This window comes from Schistocerca serialis, chromosome 2 (genome assembly GCF_023864345.2).
Source record: "Schistocerca serialis cubense isolate TAMUIC-IGC-003099 chromosome 2, iqSchSeri2.2, whole genome shotgun sequence".
Classification (NCBI taxonomy): domain Eukaryota; kingdom Metazoa; phylum Arthropoda; class Insecta; order Orthoptera; family Acrididae; genus Schistocerca; species Schistocerca serialis.
In genome coordinates, this window is record NC_064639.1 from 782092059 (window position 1) to 782106478 (window position 14420).

General features: G+C 42.2%; 1 protein-coding gene across 1 annotated transcript in view; it reads right to left on the minus strand.

Moving 5' to 3' along the window:
- Positions 1-2023: 2023 nt before the first annotated feature.
- The window catches only part of LOC126455708 (uncharacterized), a 91858-nt gene continuing 79461 nt past the window's right edge, over positions 2024-14420 (minus strand). The window contains exons 5-7 of the mRNA XM_050091476.1: positions 11917-12061; positions 2764-2828; positions 2024-2255 (exon numbers count right to left, since the gene is read on the minus strand). Of these exons, the coding sequence (XP_049947433.1) occupies positions 2220-2255; positions 2764-2828; positions 11917-12061 (246 nt within the window). The 3' untranslated portion in view covers positions 2024-2219. The remainder of the gene's footprint in view (positions 2256-2763; positions 2829-11916; positions 12062-14420) is intronic.

Below are 14420 nucleotides of genomic sequence, written 5' to 3' on the forward strand. Positions count from 1 at the left end.
TTCTTGAAATATTCCGCCTCGATAGCTGAGTGATGCCGGCATGGTTGCTCAGCGTGTTCGGTCAGAGGGTTTGCTACCCTCTGTAATAAAAAAAACTGAGTTCACCGATTAACAACGAACTAAAACGGGTGCCTTACGACGTCCGCCCAGAGCAGATGCAACGAACGAAAGCGAACAAAATGAGATAAAAAAAAAATGTTGTCAGCACGGTAGAATGCTATGCAAAGAGCCCGGGTTCGATTCCCTACTGGGTCAGAGATTTTCACTGCTCAGGGACTGGGTGTTGTGCTGGTTTTATCATCATATCATCCCTATCGCCGAAGCGGCGTCACCTAAAAAGACTTGTACCAGTCGACCGGTCTACCTGAAGGGAGGCTCTAGCCACATGACATATGGATTTTTTTTTCTTTGCTGGCGAGTCATTAGTTGGACTACGTTGTAAAAAATGTACTAAAATTTAAATTTTATTAAAATTTTATTAAAATTTCTTGGTAGTCAGTTACTATAAATTTCTGATAGCACAGATATCGAGTATTTAGTTATCTTGGGTCTGTGAACGAGACGGGATGTGACAGCGTGTGTTACTACTTTGTTATTGTTCATTTCGTGCAGCGGAATGTTGTTCTGCTTTAGGACATATTACCATAGTTTTTTCTGCGTTACATCAAGTGCTTTGGTAGATGTCAGGAGGGCACATATAACTCTCTGATTGGTTCTCAAATTTGAAAACGTTAAGGCAGCTTTCAGCTCTGCCCATATTCAGACAGTATATTTCCATTAACAGAAACACTCCTTACGAGTAATTGAGTCAAAAGAAATATTCGACACAAGTCGTCGTGTTTCACTAATGACGTAATGTTAATGGCTGCTGTGATGTCACCTTTTGCTATAAATATTCAAAGTTTGATTGTCAGTTGGCGAAGCCAACGAATGTGAAAGCAAAAAACCAGACTGTGGTGACAGGCCGTTCTGTAGTTAAACCAGTTTCATAAAATCACCAATAACATCACGCCATAGTCGCCATGTTGTTTACGATGTTTATCACGTGTTTCCAACGTCAACAGTCAAAGCCGACTATTAGTACTGAATAATCCTCAGTCCGAGTATTTTCGTTCCATATATGTTAGGTAACGTACGTGATTAATTTGGTGAAAGACATCTCCTAAGAGTATGTCTATAACATACAGCTTGCTTCCATCTTAAAACTATATTTTAAATAGTAGGAAGCATAGGAATGGAGAATGCAATGTTTCAGACAGACCCGGCTTGAACCTGGAAACTGTTAATGACGACGATAATTATGTCCCCACTACATTAACCTATCACTGGTCTGTACATTGTTAATAGCGCTTCTGATTAAGCCTGGATATTAATATTTCCCGTAACCATAATCTCCACTGTAAGTTCGGAGTTACGCAGCGGAAAACAGATAGGAGGTGCCCCGTTGTCTTACTTAAAACATGAGTTAATAGATATTGAAATTTGTTTGAGTTTAATGGTAGGCTATATTACTTACCGGTGACGAGGGTACGACCATACCAGTTCCCGCGGTTGGTTATGAAGAAAGTTATTTCCCGATGTTATAATAAGGAAGCGTCATCTTATGAACCGGTAATTGTTTCCATCTTTTTAGTACTTGAAAATTTAACGTAGCATCGTGATCTTTGCTGTTGACTGTGCACAGATGCCGCACATGCCGAACAATCGAATCCGCTGTGAGACAGTTGAGCGTAAGAACTTAAAATTCCATGGAATTTACACGCTTGCTAAGGAATATTAATATTTCTGTTCTTACGTTATATCTGACTTTGTAGTAACTGGGTGGCTAATGATTTCACCATACAGTCTCTGTTACAAAAGCATACCGAAAATTTATATTGCATTTGTTCACTCAAGACTGACTTACACAATCCGTTCTCTGCTTTCTGTAACGGCATTTTCTTGTATGTAACTATAAGGTTAAGAAACATGCAAATATCGCCTTTAGTGGTCTCTTACGTTCATTGAAATGGAGAGTCAGAGGTAATGAAGGATTTCTGTAATAATTTAATGAAAAATACAGCATTTTACATTAAGTATAGTTTTAATAAGCTGCAGTTATTGATGGCCAAACATGTGAAACACCTTCTCAGCTGTTCCTTCGTTCTAGGATTGATCATTATATTGTACACTCATGGCGTTATCAGTTCCATGAAAACCGCTGTTGTCAGTCAAAGATATTATGATTCCTTTGTTATGTAGCGCTTCATATTATCCTGCAAGCAAACAAAGCAGATACATTAGCATATAACTGATATACGAGAGAATCTACCAGAACATTACATATCTACATTTAATTACATGAAGAACTCATGATACAATGCCTTCAGGCTTCAGTAAAGCAAGGCGATCATAGATATCATAATAGGTCTACTTGTACGCTACGGGTTTAATACGCTGTTCAAATGGCTCTGAGCACTATGGGACTTAACATCTATGGTCAGCAGAACTTAGAACTACTTAAACCTAACTAATCTAAGGACATCACACACATCCATGCCCGAGGCAGGATTCAAACCTGCGACCGTAGCGGTCACGTGGTTCCAGACTGAAGCGCCTAGAACCGCACGGCGACACCGGCCGGCTTTAATACGTCCTAGGCATCATAAAACACTTATATCTGTAGGCGTCGACATCGTACAGTACAAACGAACTGACAGTCGTACACCATAGAGAAAAAACAGTGCATCGAAAAGCAGCTTTATGTTCATGAAAGTAGCTTACCGGATTTCCTAAACTCCGCAAGCATTTCATGGTATCATGGGAGTTGATGCATTCATCGTCTTCACCTGGAAAAGATGACAAACAAACGTGTCAGTCTCAGGAATAATTGCACAACTTGGTTTTAGATGAAGTCTCTCTTGTGACAACGCCATTTAATTATTATTGGTTTGTTTTGTTCATTGATTATTATTTATTCAGGCATCGCCAACGAGGTACAATCAAATATTTAGTATTTTTGCGTCTTTTTGCATTAGCGTGCTACAGTTTTCTTTCAAATTTGGAGTCCTTTCACTAACGAAACTCCTTCCACCAGATCATGATTGAATAAAAAAACACTGACGTACGAGAGAAAAATCTCTTTTGTAACGAACGAGAGCCAAACGTAAAGCCGTTCAACGTTGTCAGTACAGCCTACAGTATAATTTCTGGTATCACTTTCTCAAGTAAATTCCTATATGCGTTTTCAGTGAGAAAATCATCACCTAACTGAGTCCAAGGAGATCGGCAATTCGTCAACGTGGTTGGCATGGTTAAACCATAAATCGGGAATCACTATTTTCACTTCATAATAATTCTTCAGTTGCTTAGATTTATTCATTTTGATTTTAAGGCACAGTCATATCTGCTAAATGTCGATATAGGAATACTGTTAAAATAGCATTGACTCTATATACATTGAAGGGAAAAATCGCAACACCAAAAAGTAATTAATGTAGAGCAAGGAAATCTCTGGAATAAATTTTTCTAGGTATCGTATGAAGTTGATTAACATTGAAGATCAGAGGTTAATGTGAGCGCGAGACAAGCTGTTGCAAATTTGAAATGCTGTTACGCTAATAACCGGTGTAACCGCCAGACTTTTGGATGGAAACATGCAGACGTGCGTGCATTGTGTTGCACGAGCGCCAGATATCACTTTCTGGGAGGGAGTTTCATGCCTGTTGCACTTGGTCGGTCAATACAGGGGCTGTAAAAGCTGTTTGTGGATGACGCTGGAGTTGTCCTCCGATGATGTCTCGTATATGCTCGATTGGAGACGGATTTGGCGATCGAGCAGGCCAAGGCAAAATGTCGTCACTCTGAAGAGCACGTTGGGCTACAACAACGGTAGGTGGGTGAGCGTTATCCTGTTGGAGAATACCACCTGGATTGCTGTTCATGAAGACGTCGAATCACCTTACTCACGTACAAATTTGCAATCTACGCGTGATAACCACTAGAGTGCCCCTGCTGTCATCTGAAATCACACTCCAGGTGTGTATCCAGTGTGTCTAGCACGAAAATAGATTGATTGCAGGCCGTCAACTAGCCTCTTTCTAACCAACAAACAACCATCACTGGCACCAAGGCAGGGACAACTTTCATCGGAAACCACAACAAACCTCTACCGTGCCATCCAATGAGCTCTCACTCGGCATAATTGAAGTCGCAAACGGCGGTGATTTGGGATCAGTGGAATTCACGGTACAGGGCGTCTGGCTCGGAGCTGTCCTTCGAGTAACCAATTAGCAGCAGTTCGTTGTTTCACTGTCGTGGCAACTGCTGTTCAAATTGCTGATACACATGCAGTACGATGCGTCAATGACATACGTCGTACATAGTGATCAACCCTCTTGTTAGCACCGTGTGACTGTCCGGAGCCCGGTCTTCTTGCGACCGTACATTCACGTGACGACAGCTGCTGGCAATCATGTACGGTGACTAAATCCCAGCCAAGTTTTGCTGCAGTGTTCTCCGAAGGAACACTCACTTTCACGTAAGCCTATTACACTGCCTCGTTTAAACTCAGTGTGGGGTATTTGTCCCCTTAAAGGCATCCTTCCCTAACATCAACTCACCATGTCCAATCTCAAAGGTAACTAACACTCACGACCGTTACAGCCTGTATTAAAAGAAAACCAGATTTGCATCCTCATTATCATGCTACTAGCGCCACCCATATACTACACTACTGGCCATTAAAATTGCTACACCAAGAAGAAATACAGATGATAAACGGGTATTTATTGGACAAATATATTATACTAGAACTGACATGTGATTACATTTTCAAGCAATTTGGGAGCACAGTTCCTGAGAAATCAGTACCCAGAACAACCACCTCTGGCCGTAATAACGGCCTTTATACGCCTGGGCATTGAGTCAGACAGAACTTGGATGGCGTGTACAGGTACAGCTGCCCATGCAGCTTGAACACAATACCACAGATTATCAAGAGTAGTGGCTGGCGTATTGTGACGAGCCATTTGCTCGGCCACCATTGACCAGACGTTTTCAGTTGGTGAGAGATCTGGATAATGTGCTGGGAAGGGCAGCAGTTGAACACTTTCTGTATCCAGAAAGGCCCGTACAGGAACTGCAACATATGGTCGTGCATTATCCTGCTGAAATTTAGGGTTTCGCAGGGATCGAATAACGGGTAGAGCCACGGGTCGTAACACATCTGAAATGTAACGTCCACTGTTCAAAGTGCCGTCAATGCGAACAAGAGGTGACCGAGACGTTTAACCAATGGCACCCCATACCATCACGCCGGGTGATACGCCAATATGGCGATGACGAACACACGCTTCCAATGTGCGTTCACCGCAATGGCGCCAAACTCCGACGCAGCCATCGTGATGCTGTAAACAGAACCTAGATTCATCCAAGAAAATGACGTTTAGCCATTCGTGCACCCAGGTTCGTCGTTGAGTACACCATCGCAGGCGCTTCTTCCTGTGATGCAGCGTCAAGGGTAACCGCAGCCATGGTCTCCGAGCTCATAGTCCATACTGCTGCAAACGTCGTCGAACTGTTCGCGCAGATGGTTTTTGTCTTGCAAACGTCTCCATCTGTTGACTCAGGAATCGAGACGTGGCTGCACGATCAGTTACAGCCATGCGGATAAGATGCCTGTCATCTCGACTGCTAGTGATACGAGGCCGTTGAGATCCAGCACGGCGTTCCGTATTACCCTCCTGAACCCACCGATTCCATATTCTGCGAACAGTCATCGGATCTCCACCAACACGGGCAGCAATGTCGCGATACGATAAACCGCAATCGCGATAGGCTACAATCCGACCTTTGTCAAAGTCGGAAACGTGATGGTATGTATTTCTCCTCCATCACGAGGTATCGCAACAACGTTTCACCAGGCAACGCCGGTCAACTGCTATTTGTGTATGAGAAATCGGTTGGAAACTTTCCTCATGTCAGCACGTTGTAGGTGTCGCCACCGGCGCCAACCTTGTGTGAATGCTCTGAAAAGCTAATCATTTTCACATCACAGCATCTTCTACCTGTCGGTTAAATTTTGCGTCTGTAGCACGTCATCTTCGTGGTGTAGCAGTTTTAATGGCCAGTAGTGTAATTGGAATAGACGTCATCTTTCGTATGTAGAATCGTGTCTCTTAGTGCTGCGATTTTTTTCTCTCTGTGTATGTGTGAGGTTAACATATTAAGTGCCCATATTATTTCTTGTTTTCCACTTATAATAAAATGTGCTCTCGAACAAGATTTCAAAACACGTTGGGCAGATGTGTCCACTTTCCCACCTACTCTTCCATAGTGTTCAAAAAGCCGCGAATATGATGGCCCTGGTTGTCGCTCGTATTTACAAAACTTCGCTCTCGGGCATGAGGTGGTTGAAGCGGGGGCAAACAAACAGTTCGCTCAAAAGTTTAAGAGCTGTTCTTTCAAAAGTCATAACTGCGTACTATCAGAAATGTGGTCCAAAATTTCGCCAGGGGTCGTTTCCTGCGGCTGATATTTTGCGCGTGTTTTTTCTCCTGAAAATGTGAGTGCTGTCTAAGGAGACAGACGCAAAATTCGGGGGAACAGCAATAACTTAAAAATTCTACGAAAATAAGTATTTCGAAACCTTTAGCTCAAGTGTAACCAAGAAATGTGTTGCATCTGAGAAAAATCCAAAGGAAAATTCAGAAAATCAGTGGAACAATAACAGGGGAGGCACAGAGTTCTAAAAACATCCGAAATTGTAACCGATAAAAAAATGTGCTTGTAACAATGTAGAAGATAGCAACGCATTATTAACAACGTCCGCCCCTGGTAGCTGAGTGGTCAGCGCGACAGACTGTCAATCCAAAGGGCCCGGGTTCGATTCCCGGCTGGGTCGGAGATTTTCTCCGCTCAGGGACTGGGTGTTGTATCGTCCTAATCATCATCATTTCATCCCCATCGACCCGCAAGTCGCCAAAGTGGCGTCAAATCGAAAGACTTGCACCAGGCGAACGGTCTACCCGACGGGAGGCACTCGTCACATGACATTTCATTGCATTTCATTATTAACAACCATATGTAAAAGTGGACCGTCGAAAACAAACATGAAACCTGCAAAGAACATGCAATCTTTCAAACTATACCAAACTCTACGGAAGAGACGGTGAATGTGTCAGCTGTTGTCAAGCTTGGAGTGAATTTCGGAAACGTGATCAGCAATATAGTTAAAGAATGTGCCAATTCTACTATAGCTAAAGAATGTGACAATTCTACTAAAAGTGAATCTGTTGTTCTCATAGCGGAATCAAACGGTATTTGTTATAATGAAATCAGTGCATTTGTAAGAAATTGGCCAATATCTTGTAGTTGCGACTACACATGTGATAGCTAGGAATGTACCTCTGAGACCAGATTTGTATGAATAACGAAATTCGACAAACGCATAAAAAATCAAGACACTCCCACTCAAAGTTTAAAGAGGAAGGGATTTTTGAAGTCAACAGTTATGAAAAATCTAGTTTCACAAAGCAGTTGTGGAAACAAACAAACCATCGCCCTAAACACTTACAAGCAGGGGAACTAGCGAAAGGGGCCAATTCCAACGGGATCTCGCCCAATAGTAACAATCCAGAACAAGTACTGAGTACACAAGTGGAAGATGACGCCAGTATTGTGATTCGCATAGGAGAATACTTTACGTAGACTGAAACTTACACGAGAATAATCTATCACTTTTTCAATATGATGTACAGGATCTAGCAAACAAAACAGATGTTTTTGAATCATTTACCAAAGTAATGGCTCCACATGTTGTTGCTCTTACACAACATCAGATTTCTAAAGATAACGTAAAACATTTAAAATCAAAAGGCTATAACCTATCAACAGTCTACCGTAGAAGTCACACTAAAGGTAGTGGTGTTGCCATTTACTCAAGAAAAATTGCTTTGTATAAAGAAGTTTTATTTATCCTTCCTTCGAACAGTGCTAGACCTGCAAGTTTCGCAGGAGAACTTCAGCGAAGTTTGTATGGTAAGAAATGAAGTATTGGAGACAGTATAGATACGAGGGCGGCCTCTGAGCCGTTCTTGAGTCGATAGAGCACTTGGTCATAAAAGCAAAGATCCCGAGTTCGAGTCTTGGTCTGGCTCACAGTGATGATCGTGCAGGAAGTTTGAAGTTCTGCGTTTATAAAGATTTCGAAACTGGAATTGTTAAATTCACGTTTTGCACTGCCCGTTTCCTTGTTGTAGGTATATACAGATCTCCTTGTGGAAATTTTTATGCTTTTCTGAAAGCACTTGATGGAGTTCTGAATGAATTAATGTCAGGTCGTAGAAATGTAAATTTCATCACACCTGGAATCAGAAAATCAACGTTTTACATAACTTTCAGAGAAGCTAAGATTTTGCAGACTGTATTCCATGAGATTAAGGACCTAGCTGGACTAGTACACAATAAAATAGATAACACACAGCCGTCCAGTAGATCATATTAAAACAAATTATGAGCACATCATCTGAGCAAACACCATAAATCGTCACTTCTCACATCATATAGGTCAGACACTAGTGCTAAAGTGTAATACCAAGTTCAAACCCAGAAAAATGGTCGAGAACGAGAGAACAACATCCGCAAACAACATTGTTAAGCTAGGACATAGTTCAACTTAGGAATCTTGGTAGTCAGTTATTATTAGCACTGGTGTCAACAATAAATGGAAAATTTCTTAGAACTTTGACTAAGCCCATAACTAGCACTTGTACCATCCAACTAAAATAGGTGAGTGCTTTAAACATACACCTATAAAATCATAAACTATGCCGTTACATATTAAAACTAAAGACCTGAAAGAAAGAATGGAAAACACGTTTATCTTGCACAGACAAACTCCGAGTTTCATAAAGAAGTCTAGAAGCAGTACACAATCAGAACCACAAAGAAGTGAGGATATTAAAAGGAGAAAGAATTGTCCAACAGATACGAAGGTCAGATAACGTGTCAATTTCCCGCTGGTCAATGTAAACAAAATCAGAATCAACACAACAGAAGCTAATTTAAATAATGTCGAATTAACGGCGAATAATAATGCCATTCCCGAGCCTCTTGCAGTTAGAAAGATTTTTCGTGATTACTTTACAGATACTGCCGAAAATTATGTCTACAAGAAGCCGGATACACAGCATACATAAGCACGAGAGACATTTTGCAGCTTATTTACAGCCTCAGAAAGACTGCCGTCTGCCAGCGCCGACCCGTCACGTGATGGGAAGGCCACCACTCCACCTCTTACCAAAATTTCACCTCTTCTTTTGACTCCGGTGTGATGGAGGTCAGAACCGCGATGCACAGTTAACATCACCCGTTTTTCTTATGCGCGGCCGAGGAAAGCATTTCGAGCACACTGTTGCTCAGTATCGACACGCATACAGGAGTCAATGAACCCACTCCTTCCCTTAGGGCAACAGTCGCACCCAATTCGCGATCGAAAACGACAGTTCGCTGTGCGATGAACAGTGGGACGACGTAACCTTTATCACTGCCAACACCCTCAGGAAGATTAAACCCTTCTCCAAGGATATCTTGTGCCTTCAAGTCCATCGAACATCAGCACAATTGTTTGGAGTGTAGCCCGACCACAATTTTGCCTCTGGTATGTTGGGTGAAACCACTGCGGACAGCTCAAAACCATTCGAAAAATCTGTACGTGGTCCGAAGCGGCAAAGGGTGCGTATGCTTTCCCAGCACTCGTGTGTCACACACTCCTGTGACATGAAAATTGGGGTGCGGGGAGCGGTGCGACATTGGGACATGAGTGAAAAAGATGACGGAGAGTCCCTCTAAGACATCTCAGTTCGGCAGCACCGTCTGTGCCAGTTGCGCACCTCTATTGAGCACTTCAAAAATCTACCACACCTGTCAGCGCTACTGTGGCAACATTATTGCAGTGCTATACTCCTTCCCCATTTGTGTCTTTTCAGGAGTGCATTTTTATGGGTGGCAATACGAGACGGCATCGAACTGTGCAGGTGGACATGCTCTTGCAAAGCAGGGTATTCGTCGAACGGGTTAGCCTGTCGGTTCCCCCACTTAAATCCCATCGTGCGCGTGTGTGGCGCGTCGTGGAGGCGTATTGCGGATCGTCCACGTGCACTGACGACCATCCAATGGTTGTCAACAGTGATTTCAAGGAAACCATTATGTACCACGGTGTCTTCAATGTAATTATTGTTTTTGAATAAAAATGCCTTTTCTGTTCGTCTTATTGTGTATTTCTTTCAGTTCCCTTGCAGTTCTTAAAATGTCCAAGTTTCATCCAGCTGCGATACTTGGCGTCGACACTCATGCGACAGCTACTTTGAAACAAGGCCCCGGGAGTAGACAACATTCCGTTAGAACTACTGACAGCCTTGGGACAGCCAGTCCTGACAAAACTCTACCATCTGGTGAGCAAGATATATGAGACAGGCGAAATACCCTCAGACTTCAAGGAGAATATAATAATTCCAATCCCAAAGAAAGGAGGTGCTGACAGATGCGAAAATTACCGAACTATCAGCTTAATAAGTCACAGCTGCAAAATACTAACGCGAATTCTTTACAGACGAATGGAAAAACTGGTAGAAGCTGACCTCGGGGAAGATCAGTTTGGATTCCGTAGAAATGTTGGAACACGTGAGGCAATACTGACCCTACGGCTTATCTTAGAAAATAGATTAAGGAAAGGCAAACATACGTTTCTAGCATTTGTAGACTTATAGAAAGCTTTTGATAATGTTGACTGGAATACTCTCTTTCTGAAGGTGGCAGGGGTAAAATACTAGGAGGGAAAGGCTATTTACAATTTGTACGGAAACCAGATGGCAGTTATAAGAGTTGAGGGGCATGAAAGGGAAGTAGTGGTTGGGAAAGGAGTGAGACAGAGTTGTAGCCTATCCGCGATGTTATTCAATCTGTATATTGAGCAAGCAGTAAAAGAAACAAAAGAAAAATTCGGATTAGGTATTAAAATCCATGGAGAAGAAATAAAAACTTTGAGGTTCGCCGATGACACTGTAATTCTGTCAGAGATAGCAAAGGACTTGGAAGAGCAGTTGAACGAAATGGACAGTGTCCTGAAAGGAGGATATAAGATGAATCTCAACAAAAGCAAAACGAGGATTATGGAATGTAATCAAGTTAACTCGTGTGATGCTGAGGGAATTAGATTAGGAAATGAGACACTTAAAGTAGTAAAGGAGCTTTGCTATTTGGGAGGCAAAATAACTGATGATGGTCGAACTAGAGAGGATATAAAATGTAGACTGGCAATGTCAAGGAAAGCGTTTCTGAAGAAGAGAAATTTCTTATGATCGAGTATTGATTTAAGTGTCAGAAAGTCGTTTTTGAAAGTATTTGTATGGAGTGTAACCATGTATGGAAGTGAAACATGGACGATAAATAGTTTCGACAAGAAGAGAATGGAAGCTTTTGATATGTGGTGCTACAGAAGAATGCTGAAGATTAGATGGGTAGATCACATAACTAATGAGGAAGTATTGAATAGGATTGGGAGAAGAGGAGTTTGTGGCACAGCTTGACTAGAAGAAGGGATCGGTTCATAGGACATGTTCTGCGGCATCAAGGGATCACCAATTTAGTATTGGAGGGCAGCGTGGAGTGTAAAAATCGTAGAGGGGCACCAAGATATGAATACAGTAAGCAGACTCAGAAGGATTTAGAGTGCAGTACGTACTGGGAGATGAAGCAGCTTGCACAGGATAAAGTAGCATGGAGAGCTGCATCAAACCAGTCTCAGGACTGAAGACCACAACAACAACAACAACAACATCCAGAGACGGACTCATAATAAGGATCAGTATGACTCAGTCTGTGGTTTTCGGTCCTTACAGCTTAAACGTGTGGCGTGAATCGACATACAGTACGTACCTTCGAATTCGCAGCCCTCGAGATCCCGCGCCACTGCGTCCGTGTCGATCGTGTATCTGTCCTCGGACCCTTCCGAAGCCATCTGAAGCGTCGATTTCAGCACCGTCACGATATTTTCCACCGCAACTCCGCCACCGTCTTTAAGCTGTTAAATAGACAGCCACATAGGCCATTAACTAGTCACTGAGAGTGTAAGCGACAGAGCTGTAGTATTTAATATACGTAGTAAATTATGTCTTAAGGTTAACTTAATGTTAAGATCTACTCATTGACTATTTGCATTGCTGTTATACGATATTTTCACTTTTTTCTCTTTTCCTAATTACAACTCTTAGCCTACTTCACAGATCTACGAACACAACAAAAGGAACACATACGTGTTTGCAAATTTACTTGTTACTTTAGCGATAAGACTGGAGCTAATCTGTAACGAAATTCTCCCTATTTTCTTACATTATTTGTTTGTTTAGTACTAGTTTATTTCATCTCTTTACCTTCAACTTGACTGAAGTCACTGGGACGTCTAATTTCCTAACAATGAATCGGTTCGCAATTTGAGAAGATCCCCAAGAAAGTAAATCTTGTCGTGAGAGAAGAACACTGAGCCGTGTATCGACTCGTGCTACACCTTGTGTTTAGATTCCATTGGTTTTCGTTTTCTTTCCCTGACATGTTTGTTTGATATGTTGTCTGTCATTAAGTGACTGCTTGGTTGTCTTTTCCCTCTGCTATCGATATATGCGTTTTTGCTTCCGGGAAACTGCTATGGAGGAAGTGAGATATTTGACCGGTTGTAACCTCGTGTGGTGGTGCGGAAGTAGGGGCGTTGCGCGCAGAGAGAGTGTGGTGGACACGGGAGGGCAGTGTGTCTCTCCAGCGCTAAGCAGGCGTGGTCGGTTGTACCGAGTCGCCACGTGATGTATGTCGGTTGTGTGTAACGAGCGGGTCGAGTTGGCGGAAGAGCTCCCCCGCGTGTTGGTTGTATACAGAATCGCCCCACGATTAGTTGCTGTTCATTTCGCCTTGGTGGGATGTTAACAAGCTTCTTTAAGTCCTCCATTTCAACACTGGAGTTTAAAAGGAGACACTTAGCATGAAGGAGCGGTCACTACCCGTCAACGTTGCAGAGAAGACGTGAACTCCGGTGACAGAGCGTGTTGTCGCGCGACCGTCGTGTGTTGGGTACGCTGGCGACGCGTGCGCGGTCTGATGTGTGGATCCTTGCAATCGAAGGTCGTGTACTGCCTGTTAGAGCATAATTGCAAGTTAAGTTGGTGGAAGGTTTAATAATTAAGTTATAATTTTGTGTAACCAGCATCTCTTCTGCCTTGTGGCCCACGGCGACCTGGTTACCTGTCCCTGACACTGGTGTAATTGAAGACAGTGATCCTTCCTCCTCCTCTCGTTACTGTCAGATGGGAGGTGTAGTTTTGGCAGTTTAATTGTTTCGCTATTTTGTCATGGGTTATGAGTAAATTCATGCTTCTTGTTCGTTGATCATGTGGTCGCTCATTAAGGACTGTGTGGTGTAATGTTTCCTTGCACGAGGTTAGCTCTAATTCTGTCAGCAAGGTAAGCCATCTTATAACAAGTTTTCGCTGGCTAAAAGTAGGTGCAGTGACTAGCCTGAGAGTGGCAATTGTGTTTACCGGTGTATTTAAATTAGTCAGTATTCTGTCTAGCCTGAGCATCCTTGAGTGGGTGATCTGTGGCCGCCTTACACAGGTTCGTGATATCAGTTATGTTCTAAAGATATTCCAGGACACTTTTGTTTAAAAAATTTTTAAATTCCTCCAAGTTTGTAAATTTTTTTATTGCCATTAATCGTGTGTTTGAGACCTGTTTAATTTTCTTTTAATGGTGGTGTTGGAAGCTTCACTACCTCACCGTACTTTATTAACAAAGTTCTGTATTTACTTTATTAGCCTGTTTACTAATGTTCTCCAAATATTTTTAAATTGTTGTATTGCTATAAATTACTTGATTGCCGTTAGTGGCGTGTTTAAAAGGCTGTTTATTGCCGTACTGCTAGTTTCTGTAAGATACGAATAAGACATTTGTGAAAATCTCAACTCGACAGTAAACTACTAGAAATTTGGCCCCGTTTCCCAATTTGTGGTGTGGCTTGTAGTAACCGTAACCACTGTGTGTGTCACACATAATATATATTTGCAAGAAAAGCGCTGTAGTAATGTTCCTTCCACAGATTCTAAGTTGAATGGTCTCATGAACGTGGGAGAAATCTGCAAAAAATTTCGCTTAAACAATAAGAACAAATTTGTCACAAAACACACATGTACTGTCTGAGGAGCATATGATGATTTTTAAGGCATCGGAGACACTCATTATCAAGCGTATAAGCAACTTACAACGTTCATTTGCACTAAGCACTTTGCTACACCGAAAATGTGTAGAAGCCAATTTTTGAAAAAGACTCACGTTACTTGATTTTACTAACAACATACACAACAATTAGTTCTCCTACGAAATTCTTTAATGGAGGA